Genomic DNA, 19,962 nt, shown 5'->3' on the forward strand with positions numbered 1-19,962 from the left:
ATCTTTTTATAATCACCACTGATGTTTACAGCTGAGCTTCCCTGCAGGGATGACTATCCTGCAAAATGCATGTTTATTGGTGTGTGTCATGGGAATTCTGACATTTGAACATTTCACAAGCAGGTCTTCAAAACAGAAATTACATCACTTTAAGATTTGGTGTCTTTGTGTGTGTGTGTGTGTGTGTGTGTGTTGCTACCACTGATGGTGAGCCCCAGCTCCACTCCTCTCTTCTTAGGCAGTTTGACATGGAAAGTACCACTGCTAGGCACCACTGACTCTGTAGCACAAACACATTCACAGCCCTAAATTAGATGCTTTTTGTGTCCAAACCTAAACACAGGTTACCAATTGTGTTAAAGCATTCAAAACAAGGAAATGGTTATCATCACCCTCAATTCCACAAAAGACCAAAACTACTGCAAATGGTTAAAAATAGGCAACATAATTGTTTCTAATGTGGCTAAACCTGTTGTTTCAAAACACTTTTCTGAGATTTGTAGATGTTGTAAGCTATGAAAAAGACTAAGACATACCGTGATTAATTGCATGTTAACCTTCTGTTAACGTCACACACCTGCTACGTCGAATTCTATCTCCAGTGTAACCTTATTGGTCAGAGCTGCGTCTCGGAGAAGCTGATTGGCTTCCTCCAGAGTCCCATCCTCCGTGGGGATCCCATTGATTGACAGAAGACGATCCCCGACCTGAAGCAGGCCGCACCTACAACAAGAGTTACCGCGGTAATGTCGAAGAAGGTTAAAATCACCACACATATAAAGTTTTCTTTCCAAAATATAACTTTACTGAGTTAACGTGATTATCCTTTTTTTCACAGTGCCAGTGCTGGAGCCTACATATTCTTTATCATTTTGACAGTCAGCTCCAGTTTCCATATCCACCTACACCTTTTTTTGTCCATTTCATCTTTCCGAGCTTTGACTGAAATCTCTGCTTGAGTAAAATATAGACATGAAGGGTAGTCTGCAATGCTCCTGGATCTGTGGGACATGTTCCAAATGTTTGTGTTGTATGTTTGAGTGTGACTTTGAAGAGTGATATATAGGCCATTTTATACATGACAATTTTTGTGCATGAATCCAGAAACTTTTGAGGGCCCCCTGATTTGATAGTGTGCTATGGATATGGCCCACAGACCGTAAGACTTGCTTTCATTTTATTATTCTTTGAGACACTGGGGATGTGTTTTGTGCAGAAAAATGGGCCTGCTTTACTGCACAAAGGAAAGGCCACCCACTGCTTACCTGAATTATGGACAGAATAGCATTTTTCCTGCTGTCTATAAGGAGAAAGTTTGCCACAAACATCATGAGGGTTGGTGCACATCGTACATGCAATGTTGTTGTCACTGCTGTTGTCACTTACTGAAGCTATTTAGATATGACCACCCCCAAGTTGAAAATGCAAGCGCAAAAATGTCTTACACGTAGGTGTACTAATGCTCAGCAGCACCCTACCACGGATCTTCTGTTTTCCTTTAGAGAGGCAGGATGATCCCAAAAGCAGCTTCTTAGTCCCTGCTGTGCGACATGTCATTTTTGTATTATTTTTAGCTGTTGCAGCTCCCAGTGCTGCTGTTTGGATTTCTGTTCGCAAAACATCCACCCCCCCCAAACTTGGCTTTTTGCAACATAAATCAGTGCAACTGCAGTGAGAAAAGTCAAGCATGCGAGAGCTGACATAACTTAAGTCGTGAAAAGTCTTACTACCTTCCATTCAAGAGGTATTGTATGAATGTGGTAGTCCAGATTTTGAGATATAGGCATGTGAACTCAAAGAGAAGCCTCTCAGAATGTTTTACAACCACAAAAAAAATGTCTAAATCAAACCTGCAGTTCCTAAGATGCTCATTGAACCAAAGTAAAACTCATCAAAAAAGTAATCTCTATAGGTTTTTCTTTCCAAAGACAACATTCGCTCAAGTGTATAGTCTTCAAAACCACACTTAAAGCTACAGTAATGTGCAAAACTATTAGGCCATCATTAGATTCTAAATTCTATAATGACCATAAAGTATAATTTTTTAACCAATATTTTTATTGGAACACATCCAGAAAATACAGGAAGCATTTATGCAGTTTAATCTCCACATTGTCCATATGTTGCACAGTAGCAGTAACGTGTCTTTTGTGTGTCCCGTCTCTGCTCCTCCAGCACAGCATCTTGACTTACCAAAAAATGAGCAAATGAGCTATCACAGCAGTTCCTGCTCTGTCACCAAGTTTGCTACTTTAGCTCTATCGTGCTGTGAGAGACTTTGGAAACTTTGTCAAGCATTACCAACAACTGGTGCTTCAGTTGTAATGTGTTCTGTAATGTCTGCATCAAAAGTGATTCACCAACTGTCACTTTTTTCACAAAAACTATCTTCTCAGAGCAGTGTGAAAAATATTGAATGCTTGCCGACTCTGACTGACGGTGCCCTAACAGATGCCCAGGTATGTCTTTGGTGTACAATGAGTAGCAACCCTTTATGGTGTCACCAATTGATTTGTGGACTGAGTTGTACATTTTTTGCAGTTTATCTAGCACTATCTTGTTTTTTGTAAATAAAAGAAAACATTTTGGCCTGACCGAGAGCTTGTGGACCAGTGGGCGGTACAAGCAGTCAGCTGTACTTCATTATCTATTTGGCTCTAAATGGGACAGTACTTCACAAAATAGACATCAAATAGAATTGAAGAAAACCTGAAACTAGTGATTGAGACCACAACACTTTCAGTAAAATGTTGACATTATAAATCAAGGAAGAGGTGGGCTCAGTTTTTCATAGTTTTTGCACATAAACCAGAGGAGTTGCCTCAGCATAACAAGCACGTTTAGATGTTTAATTCTTGTCATCACCAATACTCAATGTTTTTTTGTTTCTTGTGATAATGAACTGCATTAAATTTTGAATGAAACCTCTAGCAGCACTAATGCAGGATAATTACAGGCTATAGTGCTAAAGGTTCTTGAATTTCACCACTGCACAAAACTTATGGAGTTAAAGAGGATAAACTCCGGTTGAGTATAATTTAGGGTGTGAGGGGGTTCATTTGGATTCACCCTGTCAGGCAGAAAAGAGGTTATTAATCGATCTCTTTGACGTGGGAGAGGGGAAGCTGGCTAATTAGTGTTGTTAGCATGGGCACTGGGGCCTCAGGGTGCAGAAACCCGCTCAGTACTTAGAGAGAGCTTGCTTATATAATGAGAACATCAGTAAACACACAATGCAAACTGAGAATCCAGAGATGTCGATGCTGTTAGCACAAATGCATGAACTGAAGTGACACACACATATGCAGGTGGGTATTAACAAAATCCCCACCTACGTGTGTGTGTGTGTGTGTGTGTATAAAGGCTTCAAAATGCCTTTATACAAAACACCAACACACATCACAAAGCCAATCAGATTACTGTTATTATACCATAGAACCATCAGACTTGTGTGATACATCAGTTATACCTAGTGTACATAGTACTCACCTTGTTGTTTTCAACTTTATATGTTAGCAACGTTTTATGTGTTACTTTGTTTTACAGACAAACTGCCAAAATAGAAAATACACAAGTGCACGTCGGAAAATAATCCAGTCCAATGAAATGGATTAGAGACAATCTGAATACATAAATTTGTCAAAGGCCTGTTTAGACAGATGATGTCTAACAATGCTTGAACAGGACTCAACACCCTTGAAAAAAGTGATACACATTCTGGGCAATACCAAAACAGCTACAATTGATATAAAAATGCATACATTATTTCTAACTACACGTGTTGAATGAAATCATCCACAGAAATGGTTCAGTTCCTTCTGTGAAATATAGCTATTTGGCCAAAATCACCCAGTGACTTCCTGAAATTTTCTTTTGCAAATCTTGTTCATTTAAGCATTTAAACCATCCTTATTACACACCAGCAGTGAACACACAGTTCCCATACCAGAAGTCGAACTGGGGCAACCTGGGTGAAAACCAGGAATCCTAAACACTATACAGGAAGCTAATCAAGAGAGAGTTTATTGCACTCACCTCTCTGCAGAGCTGTCGGGCTCTATGAATCTGATGAGTGGGGGTGCTGACAGTGTTTCAGTGGCAAATATTCCTCCCTGCAGCTGGACACCAAAACCATTGAGAGGGTCGCCTGTTAAGACTACCTCACTAGTCTCAACGTGAACGACTTGACCACCTGGACCCACCGAACTGGATGCCAGCGATACTAAATGCACAAATACAAAATGTGTGAGGTCGATCCATAAGGATACATAGTTTCCACAACAATGAAAATAAAGAACAGGTCGACAGATATATTTATGGAGCCTACAGGAGCTTTTGTGCTCTTTCTTTCTCTGCCGTCGTTTTAGCAATGAGTTCCGTGGACTCATGGGAACTGAAGGCCTTGGTAAAGTGTTGGAGCTCTGGCTACTCGGGCCTGATGTGGTTGTAGAACCAGGGGAGAAGCTTGCTGACACTAGAGCTGCAAAAACAGACAAAAAAAAGCATGATGTCCACTGTTCCCTAGGTGCATTGCACAGGCAAAACAAATAAAATAGGGTTAATCATTGCATCAGTACTTAATTATATTTAATGTGAAATGAAGGACAGTAATAGAGAGAATGGATGAAGAAGAAAATTAAGAATTTCTGTTCTTACACTTGCAGTAATCAAGGCTACTGATGGTGTTATTGTTGGAGGCGGTCCATGATTTGTTGAGGGTGGAGCTTGTATTGGACAGGGTGGAGTTCAAAGGGTGACAGAAGTTTACACAGGGGTCCCAGGAGTGTGGGTGGTCCGACTTTTGGACCTTTACTGGAATACACATGCACACACACACATGCAAGCACAGAAACACACAAAAATGAATTACTTCCATCTTCCATGAAACCTCACCCTAACTTAAAAAAAGGAACTAAGAAGGAAATAATACATTTGACTACATAGAGACAAATGAAAAGAGACCAATAAATGAGACAGAAGATAAGAAAGTGACAGGATGAGAAATGTGGGATATTTTGGAGAGGAGATGAAGGATGGGAGATGAGTAGAGAAGAAATTACAGGTGTAAAAATACAAGGTTCGGTTCTCGGACCAATTCTTTTCACCTTGCACAGGCTTCCTCTAGGCAGTATTATTAAAAAAAGACAACCTAAATTTGGATTTTTATGCAGATGACACACAATTATACATATCCATGAACACAGACAAAACCAAAGTTATGGTCCCTGGCCCTAATACCTTAGGGAAGCACCATCTGAACATTTAATCAACCTGGATGGCATTACCATGGCCTCCAGTTCTACTGTAAAGAACCATGGAGTTATTTACAACCCAGATTTCTCATTTGTCTCACACACACAGCAAGTCTGTGAGTCAGTCCTCTTTCACCAGCGCAATATAACGATAATCAGAAACGTCATTCGAGGATTGTTTTTTTTCTCTCCACTGTTGCCAAGTGGATTCTCATTGTGTTCCTGTTGGGTTTCTTTTGGTGATACTTGTAAGGACATGCAAATAATATGGGTTTGAATTGAATTATGAGAAGGAGGTAGCAGGCCATAAGCAGATGCTGACAACTATAAGAGAGCAGTTATGACTTTAATCAAATATCATACTGCCATTATACTTCCTGTCGTTCTTTTTCCTATTCATTTGCGTCTTCTATATTTAGCTCTCCCTCTTCTCCATTCCTTCTCATACCAAGCTAAAATGACTGTCCCATACAATCTGTATAGAAAGTAGCCTGGAGTAAAAAGTTTTAGTCTAATTAAAGTCTAGAATTTCTCATTTTTATTCTCAGTCTTTCAGCCTCGTCTCTTAATCCTGCAGTGTTTTTCATCCTCTCTCGGGTCTCTAATCAGGTCATAGAAAAATTAAAACACATTTTTCCACACACAAAACAAGACGCGAGTGTGGAGAGAAAAAGGATGTAAATAATACATGTTCATCTGAATGTAATACTGGCAGCTTTGTTACGTGTACGAACCTGTGCACATGCTATCACATGCAGTCACATGTTTCTAGATGTGTACCACTATGTGTGTAGTGCAGCTATTTCATACTTAAATCTGTCGACTGTGCAGCAACAACCTGGGATAATAAAGCCGCCATTGGCATCAGCATTTCCCCCTGTGAATCCACTGGCACTAATTCTCTTGCAGATGAGAAGTCGCTGCTCGACCACGGGTGAGGAAACACTCCTACAACTAATTAAGCACAAAGCTGCCACTGCAGCCGAAAATATTTCTCAATCAGCGTTCTTGTGAGACAACAAGGCAAGTAAAATTACATTTTCTCTTACTGATGTGCTCAATGTGCAAGGGGGCAATTATTGATCGAAAAACAAAACAAAAATGACTATGGATTTGAATTTCATTTCATATGTGGACAACATTTTAAAAGTCAGATTTGTCAGAATGAAAAAAATCGTATTATTATTAGTAGTAGTAATTATTAGTAATGTGTATACAAACACATATAGTATGTTTGCAACGATTAGTTGGTTGCTGCAGATTTGTTTTTAGTGATAGAGTTTAAAACCACGCATCTAGCAAGCCACGTCCAGTAACTGCAATGTGCAACAGGAAGTGATGGGGGCAGTAGACCTAATTCTCCCACTATCTACAACAATTCCATTCTGAATCATCGAAAAAGAACAAATGAAAAATGGAGGACTTTCGCCAAAACTTTCAAAAGTGTGTGGTTTTAAATAAACCATGACGTTGAATGCTGCCTCTGCAAGACAGAACTCTGTGATCACGTCAGCAAACATTTCTTTCAGCACAAATGTCCTGAGTGGATATAAGTGAGACTCACAGTGGAGGCAGTGAAACGTATGTCTAATGCGAAGTTGTTGAAACTGATTTGACTGCAAATAAAGGGCAAAGCTCTACGAGCCAGAGCCGGGTTCATGTAAATATTCCAATGTGGCTGAGATGTCTCTGACAAGGTAAACTTCCCCTTAAATTGTGACTAATCGACTTATCGGAAAAAATAATCAAGTCATTAGTTGACTACCAAAGTAATTGTTAGCTGCAGCAGAGAGCTGGTGTGTTGCATGCTATTTAAAAAAGATACTCAGTAATGGTCTTGATTTACATGAGAGCGGTAATGTATGTGTTATAGGAAAATGGTTTTGTCAAATTTAGAATAATCTTTATGTGCATGTGCATATATCAACCCACACTAATATTGAACTTCAGTTTGCACAGGGCTCAGAGGGCAATCATGTATGGCTTAAAGTAAAGCTGTTCCAATGCTGTTTAATGCTGTCCAATGTGTAAATTAAGGTAAAAAAAAACAGTTTGAACTCTATCCACCTGTGTCATGTTGTTTCCCTGCCAGCCTCGTCTGATTGGAGGGTAATATTTCCAATTTGACCAGTTCTGCTGTGCTTGCTAATAGCTGTGTTGCCTCAAGGACGGTACAGTGTTCTGTCGATGTCCCATCTATGGACAGCAGGTGATCGCCTGCATGCAATGCTCCACATCTGTGAAATCCGATAAAAAGAAAAATGGTAGTAATGACAGGGTAACTCACAATATGACACAATACGATAAATCACACTAGCTCAAGTAGCTACTAGTTGTTTTTACTTGAGTAAACATCATAACTGAAGGACAGAGCATTCCCTTTAAAAGTTGGAGTTACATATTTTTACATTATCCCACTGTAAACTGCCTCTATAATTAATTACCATGTTTCATGTTACCACATAGAGTCATTATGTAATACATGTGCTTATATTTGTCACCAGTATATCAATACTCATATTTGAGAAATATTACATTTTTGTTTGGTTTGAAAACGGCACATTGGCGCCGACACATGCTGTGGTTCAAATTTCTGGAGACTATGTGGGAAAGAAAAGTGACATATGGTGAACCTCCACAGTTCAAACCGTTCTGTTGATGGAGGTTATTTTAGTGCTTGGTTGTGCCCTGACAAAAGGTTCAAGCGTTTCATGTATATTTTTGAGCCAGACGGAGGCTGGGGGCAGAATCCTGTCTCCTACTGTCTGTGTGAGTTATAGGGCTGGACACAGCCTGTGTGCATGTGTCTCTGCTCGTTTTAGGAACCTTTTGTTGGTAAGTTTAGGGCTATGATGTCCAAATAAATGGAAGTCAACGCAGAGTCCTTAACGGCCAATGGGTAACAAAAGGACAGCAAGGCTTGTAGGGCACCAACATAAGCACGGTATTGATTTACTACTGACATCATGAACAGTCACTGTAAACATTGCATTGTTGTTGTCATTTACTAACATAACTTCAATCTGGTTGATTACTTTGTGGTTTAAGTAGAACATAACATTATAAAAACAGTAGCTTTTATTAGATTATGTAGGGGCTCCAACAGGTTTAGGCCTTTATATGGTCTAAGAGAGAAAAGAATCATAGACTGAGCATATATATATATATATATATATATATATATATATATATATATATATATATATATATATATACTCAAGTTCAACATAGATTATAGAAAGTGTATCAAGATCAAAAGTGCAAGCATGTAAACATTTTGTGTGTGTTTACCTGTCTGCCACACTCCCAGGCTTAACCCTGTCGATGATAATGACCTGCTTGTTTTGATGATTGGCTGATGTCAGCATGATGCCCAGTGTAGCTCCTGGCGACTTTGCAATTTCCACTAATAGTGGACCTGAAGCATTTGTCACTGTGTCTGATTAATAATAAAACAAACAAACAAATCATAAAACTGACACTCAAACACAGCAGAGTAGCTCTCACTTTCAGAGAGGAGGATCCTGCAGATTTTTTTTTTGAGGCGGACAATGTTCATGAAAGCACCCAAAGTGATCTAAGCAATGCATTATGGTTAGGTTTTAAAGGTTAATCCAGGAAAAAGTCAGAGTTCAGCCTGAGGTAGCAGCAAATGCCAGCACATCAACAAAACAATCCATTTTCCTTCTTTTTTTTGTTTTATTTCAGTGGCATTTTAGAACAGTCTACAAACATCTATTCCCAAAGGTTTATTTAATGCATCTGTTTGTGTGTGTGTGGTCTCTGACCCATGATGGCAACGTCGTACTCTATCTGGAACAGAGCTTCCTGGCCACACTGAGCCAACACGATGAGGGCATCGCTGTGGTTGATGTTGTGCAGCGGCAAACCATCCACACTGAGCAGGCGATCACCGGAACGTAATGTTCCCTCTCTGGAAATACACAGGGAAGGAAGTTTGATCGTAAAGTGCATCTCACACCACCAAGAAAGACCGAAGACACAAGCTAGTGAGTGAGTGAGTGACCCCTCATCCAAGTGCAATTTATGATAGCCAGGTCATATTTGTAAATGAGAACTGGTTCTTAAACATTTTATCTGGTAAAACAAAATAATTATTATTTATATCCACTCTTTTTATAGTGTTTTTTTGGAGCCCTTTATCACTGACTGACTGATAATGTGTCGGCTCAACTGCATTTTGTTGTTTTTATAACAATAAAAAAAAGACTATTCCACAATGATGATCTCAAAAAACTATACAATCCTAACGTAACGTTTACAGAATCATATTTTAGAAATTCTAATTTACCCCCATACATCCTTTCTTAAGCTCTTTCCGCTCTTTTATTTTTTTTACCAGTCCTTCCTGTCTCCAGTGACTATGTAATGTTGAAATGAGCTTTATTTACATAAATGCATAAAATCTCCTTGAGATCAAAGAGACAAATGCAGTCAGTGGAAACTCTTGATCACAGGTTATACCGCTGTGCTTCCCAACATTTAAAATATTCACATAGAAACATTAATGTTTAATATTTAGATTTGTTTTATGTTCCATTATAAGACGGATGGAACTTTGTTGCAATTTAGTTTCAGTTAACTTTGAGTAATTATCCCTTTTCAGAGACTTGATATTTACGATGCACTCAAAGGTATTTCAAGAAAATCGTTCATTCCATTGCAAAAAAAAATAAAATAAAAATTGAGATGTAGCACTTTAAAACTTTCATGCAGATGACTGCGTTTGACAGCTGATAGATGCTTTATGCATGATTTCAGAGTGTGAGTAACACAGAGCTGTCACCATACCAGCCAGAGGTTGTAAAGTATGACGCTAATACCCCTGAAGAAAAAATCTGGAATAAAAGTTTAAACTGACACGAAAATGGTTTTACCCTTGGCTCCAACCTGGGTAAAAGGTGAGCAGTGTGAAAGTGACTCCAAGGCCAACATGACATATGACGACAACATACACTTCAGTTTAGACTAAACAATCTGATGTCTCCAGTCATTTGACTAATTTCCACATGAAAGAGAAACAAGGGTGTTTCAAGAGACTTTGGGGGCCTTGAAGAAAGGGGCTCTATATAAAACTGAGTGAAAGCAAGCATGACTTTGGGCCTATGGATTCCAACCATTGCAGTCTCCTGTATTGCCAATCTCGAAGGTCAAGTTAATTGCACAAAAACATTTCACTGGAGTTTGTTCATGTGAATCTTCCGAGAAAGGAACACAATTCTCCAGTTACTTGAAAACTACGTGAATGGATAATAATACTACTTATTCTTTTATGCTTTTATTTACCCATCATTTATTTTACTGTAGGTCTGTCCTGATTTAAATAAATTGCCTTAAAGCTATACTGAGCAGAACAACAAGAATAATAGGTGTCTCCACAAATGGAGGCTGTCTGAACATAGAAAGAACTGTCATATGACTGATCTAAAATAATCTCTTAATCTCTGAAAGGCTCTGTCCATACTGGCATGGATTGTATTGTGTTTACCTTTTTTAAGTTGCTGTAATAGTGACCTTTTCACTGGTATGAGCACCTTTTTCTTCTGAACTGTCCCTTAAATGGTCACAGTCTCCCATGACAGGCCAGATCTCACCAAGGCTCAAAATAGAGCCTTGAGTAGGTACAGATGTCTAGATGTTTCTCAGATCACTTTAATTACATAATTTTGAAAGGGTGGTTTGGATTTTTTCTTCATAAACAATGCTAAAAATATGTTACCCATCAAAGTTTCAAGGGTATCATTGACATGAAGACTGCTTAAAGGTTTTCCTATTAATAAAATCTATTTCAAGTGATGATGCAGTGAAAGCAGTTTCATTGTTGTCCTGTGAAAAAAACAAAAAACAGTCAAACAAACAAAAAAAAACACTGTGACTCTCTCACTTTAACTTTAATTCCCACTTGGTAATGCCAAAAAATTTCAGCACTCCTGGGACTTTGTGGTTCTGGAGATTGAGTTTTCTCCAAGTGGCCATATAGGGTTTATAAAGCAGCATGACTATCTCATCCGATTCCTGTGGACTGACCTACATTTTCAGGATGAATTTGCTTAAGATGGTGAAAGATGAGCTTCAGGGGAAAAATAATTCAAAAGTAAGAAAAGTTAATCCTGGTATTGGCCCAGATTTTATATATATATATATATATATATATATATATATATATATATATATATATATATATATATATATATATATATATATATATATATATATATGTATATATGTATATATCTATCTATACATATATATGTGTAGGCAGTCTGGACAATGAATTTAGCCAAACCCATGCAAAAAGCTGCAGAAGTGATCAAAGGAAAATGGTGGCACTTTATTTTCACTTCGTCGAAGGAGAAGGAACACAAGACAAATGACTACGTCCAGCAACAGCTGAGAAATTAAGCCACGAGGGATGTTTGGGTGAAAATTAAAGCCAGGGTTTATAATTTGTTACAGAACTACTTTCACACCCTAATAGCCTCCAATAAACAAAGTTGTGTGAAAAAAGCCAGTACGTGCAGCCCTTGCAATACAATAATAAACATAACCTTTTAATTCAGGTCACATGGAATAGTTGGTTGGTGTAACTGTCACTAACCCAACTGCCAACCTGCGCTAACCCTGTCCATGCCTGAGTTGTCACAATAAGCCAGAGAGGTATGTATGGTCCACTACTCCAGTCCACAGCCAAAATTCACAGTTTCATTACACACAACAACCTCCACAAAGCTTTGAGGAGAAGGCCAATAAAAAAATGGTGGAATATATCAGTTACATTTCACCACAGGTTTTGAGAACAGCTTCCGTCTTATATTGATTCCACTTGAATGTTGAACCATTTATTAAGGAAATGACAAAAACACTAATCAAACAGCCCGAAGTCCAGTTCCCAATTGTTAACTTGCTTAAATGAAGATGTCTCCTGTTGTGATCTATTAACATAATGTAAAAATATATTTGCCTTTCAACATTACAGCTATTTATTTTTTTGTATTTTCATATACTACTTTATTGCTCTAACATGAAAAAAAAAAGTGAAAACAATAGTCGTCTTTGCAGGGGGATGTTTTCTTTTTATCTTGGAAGGATTTGTAGGAATTCGTATTCTAGATTGTTGCATTGCATCATTTGAACACTAAAGCTGTGCAAATCTTATTGCTTAAACATGAAGGCTTAGACAGACACATGATGACAACATTAAATGGCATATGAGGTGATTCATGCTGCTACTGCTCTGAGCAACGCATAACTGTAAAATGATGGTCACGAAGAAAGACATTGTTACCCTTTGGGCACATTTTAATGAAGGTGCAGAAAAATCACCAGCTTCTGTCTGGAACTGTGTGTTAGATTTATCTCAGTTTATTATCCTTTAAAATAAACTATAAAAGCATACTTATTGGGCTCTGATTGTACATGTGGTGGGTTTATGTTTCCGTGATGTGTTAGTGTATCAGTAGACATGTGTATGTAAATGTTAAGTGTGAATATAACACGTGTAGTGATTTCATTTTTCCATAGTTAAGTCCAATCTACCTGTCTGCAGGGCCACCTGGCCTCACGTAGGTGACCACTAGGGGGCGCGACTTGTGCCAGTCTTCCTGTGAGCCTCCTGTCAGAAAAGAAGGACAAAGATGATGATGACCAAGATGAGAAATCTTTACATTGTTATTTTGAAATTGTAAAACATGCCTGTCAACATGGCTCGTGTTTTCTTTTAAAGAGTGAAAATGTAACTTTAACTGATAGCTGCCAGGGAAATATGCTTACAAACGCGTAGATGAAATATAATAGAATAAAAAATTAAAATCAATAGAGAAGTGATTCCCAAAGACTGGGTAAGGACCCACAGATGAGTCACGGGAGAGTTTTTTTTGGTTCTCCATACACATTTTATACACATACATAATTTTAATTCATTTACCACACATTTCTTGAAAATTATTTGTTTACCAGTTCAAAATGATATTCAGTTTTACACATAGGGCTGTCAATTATGCACAAATTTACTCTTTTCACAATTTGTATTGGGAATTGGTTCACGGTAGTTTGTGATCTTTAAAAAGTGGTTCTCCATGCAGAAAGTTAGGGAAACTGCACTAGAATCTCTAAAGGGATAGTGCAGTTTTTGTAATGGGGTTTTATAAGATACTTATGAGTATCGAGTATCTTATAATGGACAGTCTAACTTGACAAGCAGTGTATACAGATAGTGTACACATATGAAATGCACTGTTTTAGGTGAGTCTTTTCTTAGGTGACTATATATATATATATATATATATATACACACATGTATGCAACAGTATACTGTATATGTCCCTATAGCTACTGCATATTTTGACTGAGCAGCCGCTGGCTGCCTCTTGGCACAGGGAGCACACAGCTACTGTATATCTTAACATGGTACGCATCTAATTCAGCCCCACTAAATGGAAGGGATTATTCAATGTCTCTATTTTTACAAGGCACAGCACTGTCTCTTTATTTGGTGTAGATTACTATAGTTCACAACAGCTACCAAACTGGTTTGTTTTACTGACGGTTACCTCTCACGACGAAGCCGAAGCTGTTCCCCTCTTTGTGCAAACAGATGTCGATTGTCTTTGATATAACTCCTGAGCTGCTGTCTGGTGCTTTGAGAACAGAGAGAGGGGTGGGTAGGTTGAGAGGGATAGTGAGAAAGAGTGAAGGAAGAGGAAGAGAGAGAATATAATGTATGTTTATAGTTGCTAAATCATTTTCTACATACTGTTCCTCCTGTTGCTGCTGTGATCTAGTCAAATTAATATTATTTGCTAATGGAGATTACAAATGTAATACCGAAAAAAAATACACAGAAAAACTATGTGTTTGTAAAGACGTCTATCTTTATTGACAATACAAAACCTCACATTGGTGAATGGTGCCACACATGATGTGACTTATACATACCTGTAGGGGGCAGTTCATACTCCACCTCCAGCAGAACTCTCTCTCCTACATTCTTTAACAAGCTGATGATCTCTTCATGCCGCAGTTTGGTCAGATTGATGCCATTCACAGACTTGATGTAGTCACCAACATTTAGCTGGTCACTCCTGCACAGACAGAGGGAGAAAGGATGTACAATCTGGATACTGTGTTTTGTGCAGCATGTATCTCTTTTGTTTCATAATAAATAGATTTATTCTACACTGAATGTACAGAGTTTATTGTGCTTCTTCCTTATTTGTGATGCATCTGTTCCACCCACCTGGCTGCAAGTCCTCCAGGCCGCAGGTTCGATACCCGTGGTTTCCCGTCCTTGTCGGTTCCTCCTGAGATAGTGAGGCCAAGTGTGCTGCCTTCTTTCTTCACCAGCTCCACCATGGTAACCCCCCGCAGAGCTTCTAACCAAAAACACACACACACATAAAGACAAAATACACACCAACAAAACAGGCAAGGACACGGACATAAATACACATGCATACACACATACAAACACACACTCAAACACACAAAATATAGCACAGAGATACATTGTTAGTGGCAGCCTTTGCTCCATTCTGATTCATGGATTAAAGCAAAGTCAAGATATAAGAACAGTAAAAACTAAACACTAAAGACATTTGCTGCTGTGCGTCCTTGAGTGAGACTCTGATTCCCCTGTCTGCTCAAAATGAGAGAATCTACTAAAATGACTAAAATGTAAATGTGAAACTCGGATAAGATCAGCATCAGTTAATGAAAGTTAAGAAACACTCCTGCAGCTATTCCACGAGTAACAGCTAATTAACACAATTAACCTATGTGTAATAAAACTGATTCTTGCTGTCTATATTTCATTGTACACATTTTTCTGTAGAAATCAGTTTTTAAGTGGCAAAAATTAAGCAAGCAATCAACCTACACAGTGGTCATCAAAGTCACATTTAATATCAAAATTGGTACAGCAAATGAATGTCTATGCCTACATACAGAAGTACAGTGAGCGAGAGTATTGTACAGTGCTGCATACATTCCCAAAACTATATTAACAAAGGCATAATTCTCAATACTCAACATTCAATTCACTTTCATCCTTGTATCACACTGTAGTAAGAGTTTATGGTAAAAGTTTGTGAAGACAGGCTGGCTTCAGTGGGACTTAGGTTTCAAATATTTGTTCAGCCAAACATAAGCAGGTTCAAATGAACAATCACTTTCAGAACAAGGCTGTGAATTAACTTTGGATCAAGAGATGATGTACAAGAGATTGTCTTTGTTTATTAAAGACACTATCACATGGCTCTCGGTCTTTTCCCTCCCTCCCGAGCTGTGAGGGAGGAGGGTTTTGTTGTCATGTTGACTGTTATTTACAGTAGCCAACAGCGCCACTGCAGCTACTCCACAACATGACAAAATAGGTAAACAAAGAAAACAGCCTACTCTCTACTGTTAAATGAAGAGGAAGCTGAGAATGATATTTCTAAATGAATGAGTGAATCCATGATGATGCGTGGATGAAGGAATGAGCTGTGCTGATCGGTCCTGCCATTGTCTTTACTCGTGTCATTGCCATTATTGGATATAAACGGCCAACAGAAACCAACAGAGTACTGCAGATAAATAACCAAGAACTCTCTCTCATTGGACTCAATTTCTTCCTTGCCCAGTGTGGCACCCCCCACCCCCCAGCTCAAGCTTTGGAGTGATAAATGTCTAGATTAGGCAAATCTTTCAAGCAACACTCAGAATCAGTGAGGTGCTTCAAAACACATCTCTGTGGGTGCTACAACACACAGAGGGGCATGCACGCACATGCACGTACGCATACGCGCGCGCACACACACACTCTTTATCTGCAGAAACACACTCTTTCATTAATTAGTCCTTGTAGTGTTCATATTTGCATAAAAGCCCAGGAGCTTTTACTGATGTACTCTGACGGAGGGAACACATGAACTAAGATGATCACAAAATGAGGCAGAGGTGATTGTGTTCATATTCTATAAATGTCTGGATGGATGGATGGATATACCTGGTATACTGTGTCTTCTACAGGCCATTGTTTGTTCTGGTCCAGAGATATCCTTAGTTTTTCCATATGGGCCATCATCTAGACAAAACAGAAAGAGAAAAAAGTGAGTTTGTCTTCTTTCTCACTTAAAATTATTCTATCAGTAACCACTGACAACTTTACACCTTTACACACATTATCAACACAAGTCTATGACTTAGGCAGTTGATGGTTGTGAAAGACAATAATAATCATTAGACAGGCCACATTAAAGGATAGAACAAACATGTGATGTGTGCTCCTCTGCCATTCAGTCATTCAGCAGTGAACACCATTCATTTAATCACAACCCATGAATGACATCTTCATCCTTCTGCAACATCTTCTTTATTAAAAACATAATAGATTTGATTTTCTGTTCATTTAATTGATCTGAATATCCAGCAAGAGTCTGAAGAAAAGCTACTTCAACAATTCAGATTAGAAGGTAGCCTAATATTATAATTCAACTTCTCTTATTCATATTTTTCAAGAAACCTTCAAGATAGGACATGTACAGATTCTGTACAAAAATGGTAATGCTTCATCTTGTCCCCTAAGGTCCCCCAGTTGGACTCTGGCAGAGTTTACCCAACTTATTTTTTGTTAAGGATCATGAAAAAGTGATTTTCTTTTTTTTTTTTTTTGAAAACTCGGTATTAGAAAAATCTGGTCTACAAAGTGTAAACACCTCTTTAAAATGTGACAAACACAGCTCAAATAACACCTAAGTGAATAACTACATGTCAAACTTCGTAAATACCGATGCATCAAAAAGTTATTGCGCATATCTCCGCATTTCTGGAGCTGACGCTCAGCCATCTTGTCCCCCACACACACCCTATTGTTCAAATGAAAGCTAAGCTAACTCTGCCCTTTCCAATGGTGTATGCCAAAGCAGTATAGGACAAAGCATTACAGAGATACACACCAGATAATACAGACAACAGAGAGTCGTTTGCCGAACAACAACCGTAAAATTGCTCTTACCTTTGATGTTTCTCCGTGAAAAATTAATCTTTCACCACAAACAAAGTGCTCCCTGGTTAGACTGACTCCCTGTGTAACAATCAAGCGCTCCCTGGCATCTCTAGGTGACTTCATCATGTTTTTAGAAGCATTACCCTATCCTAAGGCAGCAGCCAGCCGCTCGGTTGCCTCTCATTAGCGAACAAAGCTGTCAATCAAAATTCGGAGACAACAGCGTCCTTCTATTGGCTTTAAGGAAGCCAACAGAGAGACAAGTCAGCTGGTGTCTGTTTTTTGAATGGAAAACATATTAAAGTCTGCAAGAACTTTGAAACAATGCCAGAAATTGTTTTATTGAACATTAATAGATATATTAAAGTGAAGAAAGTAGTTAAATACATGGTTTGAATCCAAATTGCACAGATGTTTCCAAAACGTGACAAATGAGTCCTTGCCTGTAATCTTTGCACTAAAATCACTCTAATTTTGTTCTGCTTCACTTGATCAAAATCAAACTTTGCAGAGATTATGTTCACAGGCCATACTTTGATTTGAGTGAGTTTAGATCTTATTCGCCAGTATTCCAGAGAGATATTCATCTTTATTTTGGGTTTTTTTTCAGCTGAATTATTTGAATTGTTTTAGTGTTCTATCTTCATTTACTCTTTTAATAGCAGGATGCGGTGTTAGATGTAAAAAACAACTACTGTAATTTTGATTTATCAAGGTCAAATTTCGCCTAAAATCTTCTAGAAATTCTATTATGGTCTCTATATTCCTGACCAGCCTTTTCAGACGCTTCCATGCAAACACATTTTAGTTAAGTCATGTTAAGTAACCCCAACAATTTTATAAAATCTCACCAACTAATTTACTGGCTTCCAATTACCACAATTTATTCAGTGTTTTCCATCTATAGCATGTTCAATACCTGGAACAATTCCATTCCCTGTGGGCTTTATATGTGTGTCCAAAGAATATGCAGCACTTATCCACTGGTAATGCTTAGAAATCACTTCAAGCAGTGACAGGGGAAAGGAGGCCACTGTTGTTGTGTCTTGGGGTTTAGCAAATCTTCACAGAGGTGTAATAGGTTTAATAATTCATAGGTTGTTTATTCAATTTTGCTTTAAACCACCTTCATAAGTTATCTGGCTGGCTGCGTTCCTGCTGTAAGGCTGTCACAGACATAATGGGCCCCAGAGGCTTCTCATCAAACCCCCCCAAACCACCACACACACACACACACACACACACACACACACAGCTGCAGAGAGGGATACATGCACAGGATTTGGTACCTGTAAATGCAAAGACACAGAATACATAAATGTATCCCCTCTCCATGGACACACAATGAGTAACACAGAACATAAAGAGCAATTAACCATCTCTGTCTCTTTGGTAAGAAGGATCCTCAGTTCTTATTCTTATTCCACAATCCACTGTTAAGTTTCAGTGCCTGATTTATCATCACACAGCCAACATATTTGTTACAACAGGCATTGGGAAGTGATAATCTGTAAGAAGTTACAGTATCTTTTATAAATAATATTTTTTTGGAATATACATAAGCCTCAGCTCCAGTCGAGCTGAGGGTTTTCTTTTAAGGATCTCTTTTCTGCTTTTTCTCTCCCGCTCTGATGAATTAGCCTCTCCTGGTGAATAATTTTAAAGTGATTAGGCTAATGACTGCTGGCATCAGCTTACTGAAAAGGTTGAGTTATAGACAAGGCATTGAGCCAGATTTGACTCCTGCAACAGAATCACTGGCATAACCTTTATAGCACCAGCTTCTTTTCAAAAAGAGATTGTAACAGTTGTAACACGTATGCAAGGACGGATTACTGAATGGGCCTATACTATTATTCATGTTATTCATCTAACCCTGAAGTCAAATAACACTGGTTTTGTAATGTGTTCAAGGGTCCCTTTGAGCTATTACATCCACCCCTGATGTCTTGACGGGGCCCTGAGTCAAATAACAGAGGTTAAGTAATGTGATATGTCTATTAGGACCCCTGAATCATGTTATTCTATTCAATTGTATCATTATTATTAGTACTATTATTAGCCAGCCATTGCCTAGTTAAAGCACATTTAAACAGAATATTTTTTACTTCATTTTTTTTTTTACCCCTTTTCCAGTCTGTGACATTCATGTTTCCATCAGTAAACGGAATTTAATCAATCAATACCACCGTTTGATGATTGCAAGGGAATCTCAAGCCAAGACAAGAGGCAGGGAACAGCCTGCACAGATCACTAGCCTAGCACAGCACAAACATCCGCTTTCTTGATGTGAGGCACCAGTGCTAACCATTGTGTTGTATTGTGTTGCGTTGTTGGACAGCATGGACAAATAATGCAGATACTATCACACTATCTGAGCACAATGGGTAAGTGCTGCCCTTCCACCACCTCCTCGCTCAGCCTCCCCATTTCCATTGGGCCCATACACAGTATATATTTCCTTCCCAGGAATGTGATGTTTGATTGATAACAGTGTTTTCATTTCCGTCAGTGTGGAAAGTAAATACACAGTTGGATGATATTTATATGCAAATGATAGAGGTCTTCACAGGGTGGCTTATTTTAACATTCATTTACACCACTTTCATCAGCTCTAGCATTGAACAACATTTGTGGTTGTTTCACATATTTATTGAGATCATCGGTGGTGGTTATAGAACCTGCTTACGCTGTAATGCAGTTGCG

The 19,962-nt window shown here is 38.5% G+C and overlaps 1 protein-coding gene across 4 annotated transcripts in view; it reads right to left on the reverse strand.

Annotated features, from left to right (window-relative positions):
- Positions 1 to 19,962, reverse strand: part of grip2b (glutamate receptor interacting protein 2b) — a 160,050-nt gene that overhangs the window by 16,829 nt on the left and 123,259 nt on the right. For all 4 annotated transcript variants that reach the window (XM_044024395.1, XM_044024394.1, XM_044024396.1 and 1 more), the window contains exons 2-14: positions 16,258 to 16,335; positions 14,509 to 14,644; positions 14,208 to 14,353; positions 13,823 to 13,909; positions 12,810 to 12,885; positions 9,041 to 9,186; positions 8,544 to 8,691; positions 7,320 to 7,489; positions 4,657 to 4,812; positions 4,328 to 4,480; positions 4,036 to 4,222; positions 578 to 723; positions 200 to 280 (exon numbers count right to left, since the gene is read on the reverse strand). In XM_044024395.1, coding sequence (XP_043880330.1) covers positions 200 to 280; positions 578 to 723; positions 4,036 to 4,222; positions 4,328 to 4,480; positions 4,657 to 4,812; positions 7,320 to 7,489; positions 8,544 to 8,691; positions 9,041 to 9,186; positions 12,810 to 12,885; positions 13,823 to 13,909; positions 14,208 to 14,353; positions 14,509 to 14,644; positions 16,258 to 16,335 — 1,710 coding nt within the window. The remainder of the gene's footprint in view (positions 1 to 199; positions 281 to 577; positions 724 to 4,035; positions 4,223 to 4,327; positions 4,481 to 4,656; positions 4,813 to 7,319; positions 7,490 to 8,543; positions 8,692 to 9,040; positions 9,187 to 12,809; positions 12,886 to 13,822; positions 13,910 to 14,207; positions 14,354 to 14,508; positions 14,645 to 16,257; positions 16,336 to 19,962) is intronic.

Source organism: Solea senegalensis, linkage group LG4 (assembly GCF_019176455.1).
Source record: "Solea senegalensis isolate Sse05_10M linkage group LG4, IFAPA_SoseM_1, whole genome shotgun sequence".
NCBI classification, from domain to species: domain Eukaryota; kingdom Metazoa; phylum Chordata; class Actinopteri; order Pleuronectiformes; family Soleidae; genus Solea; species Solea senegalensis.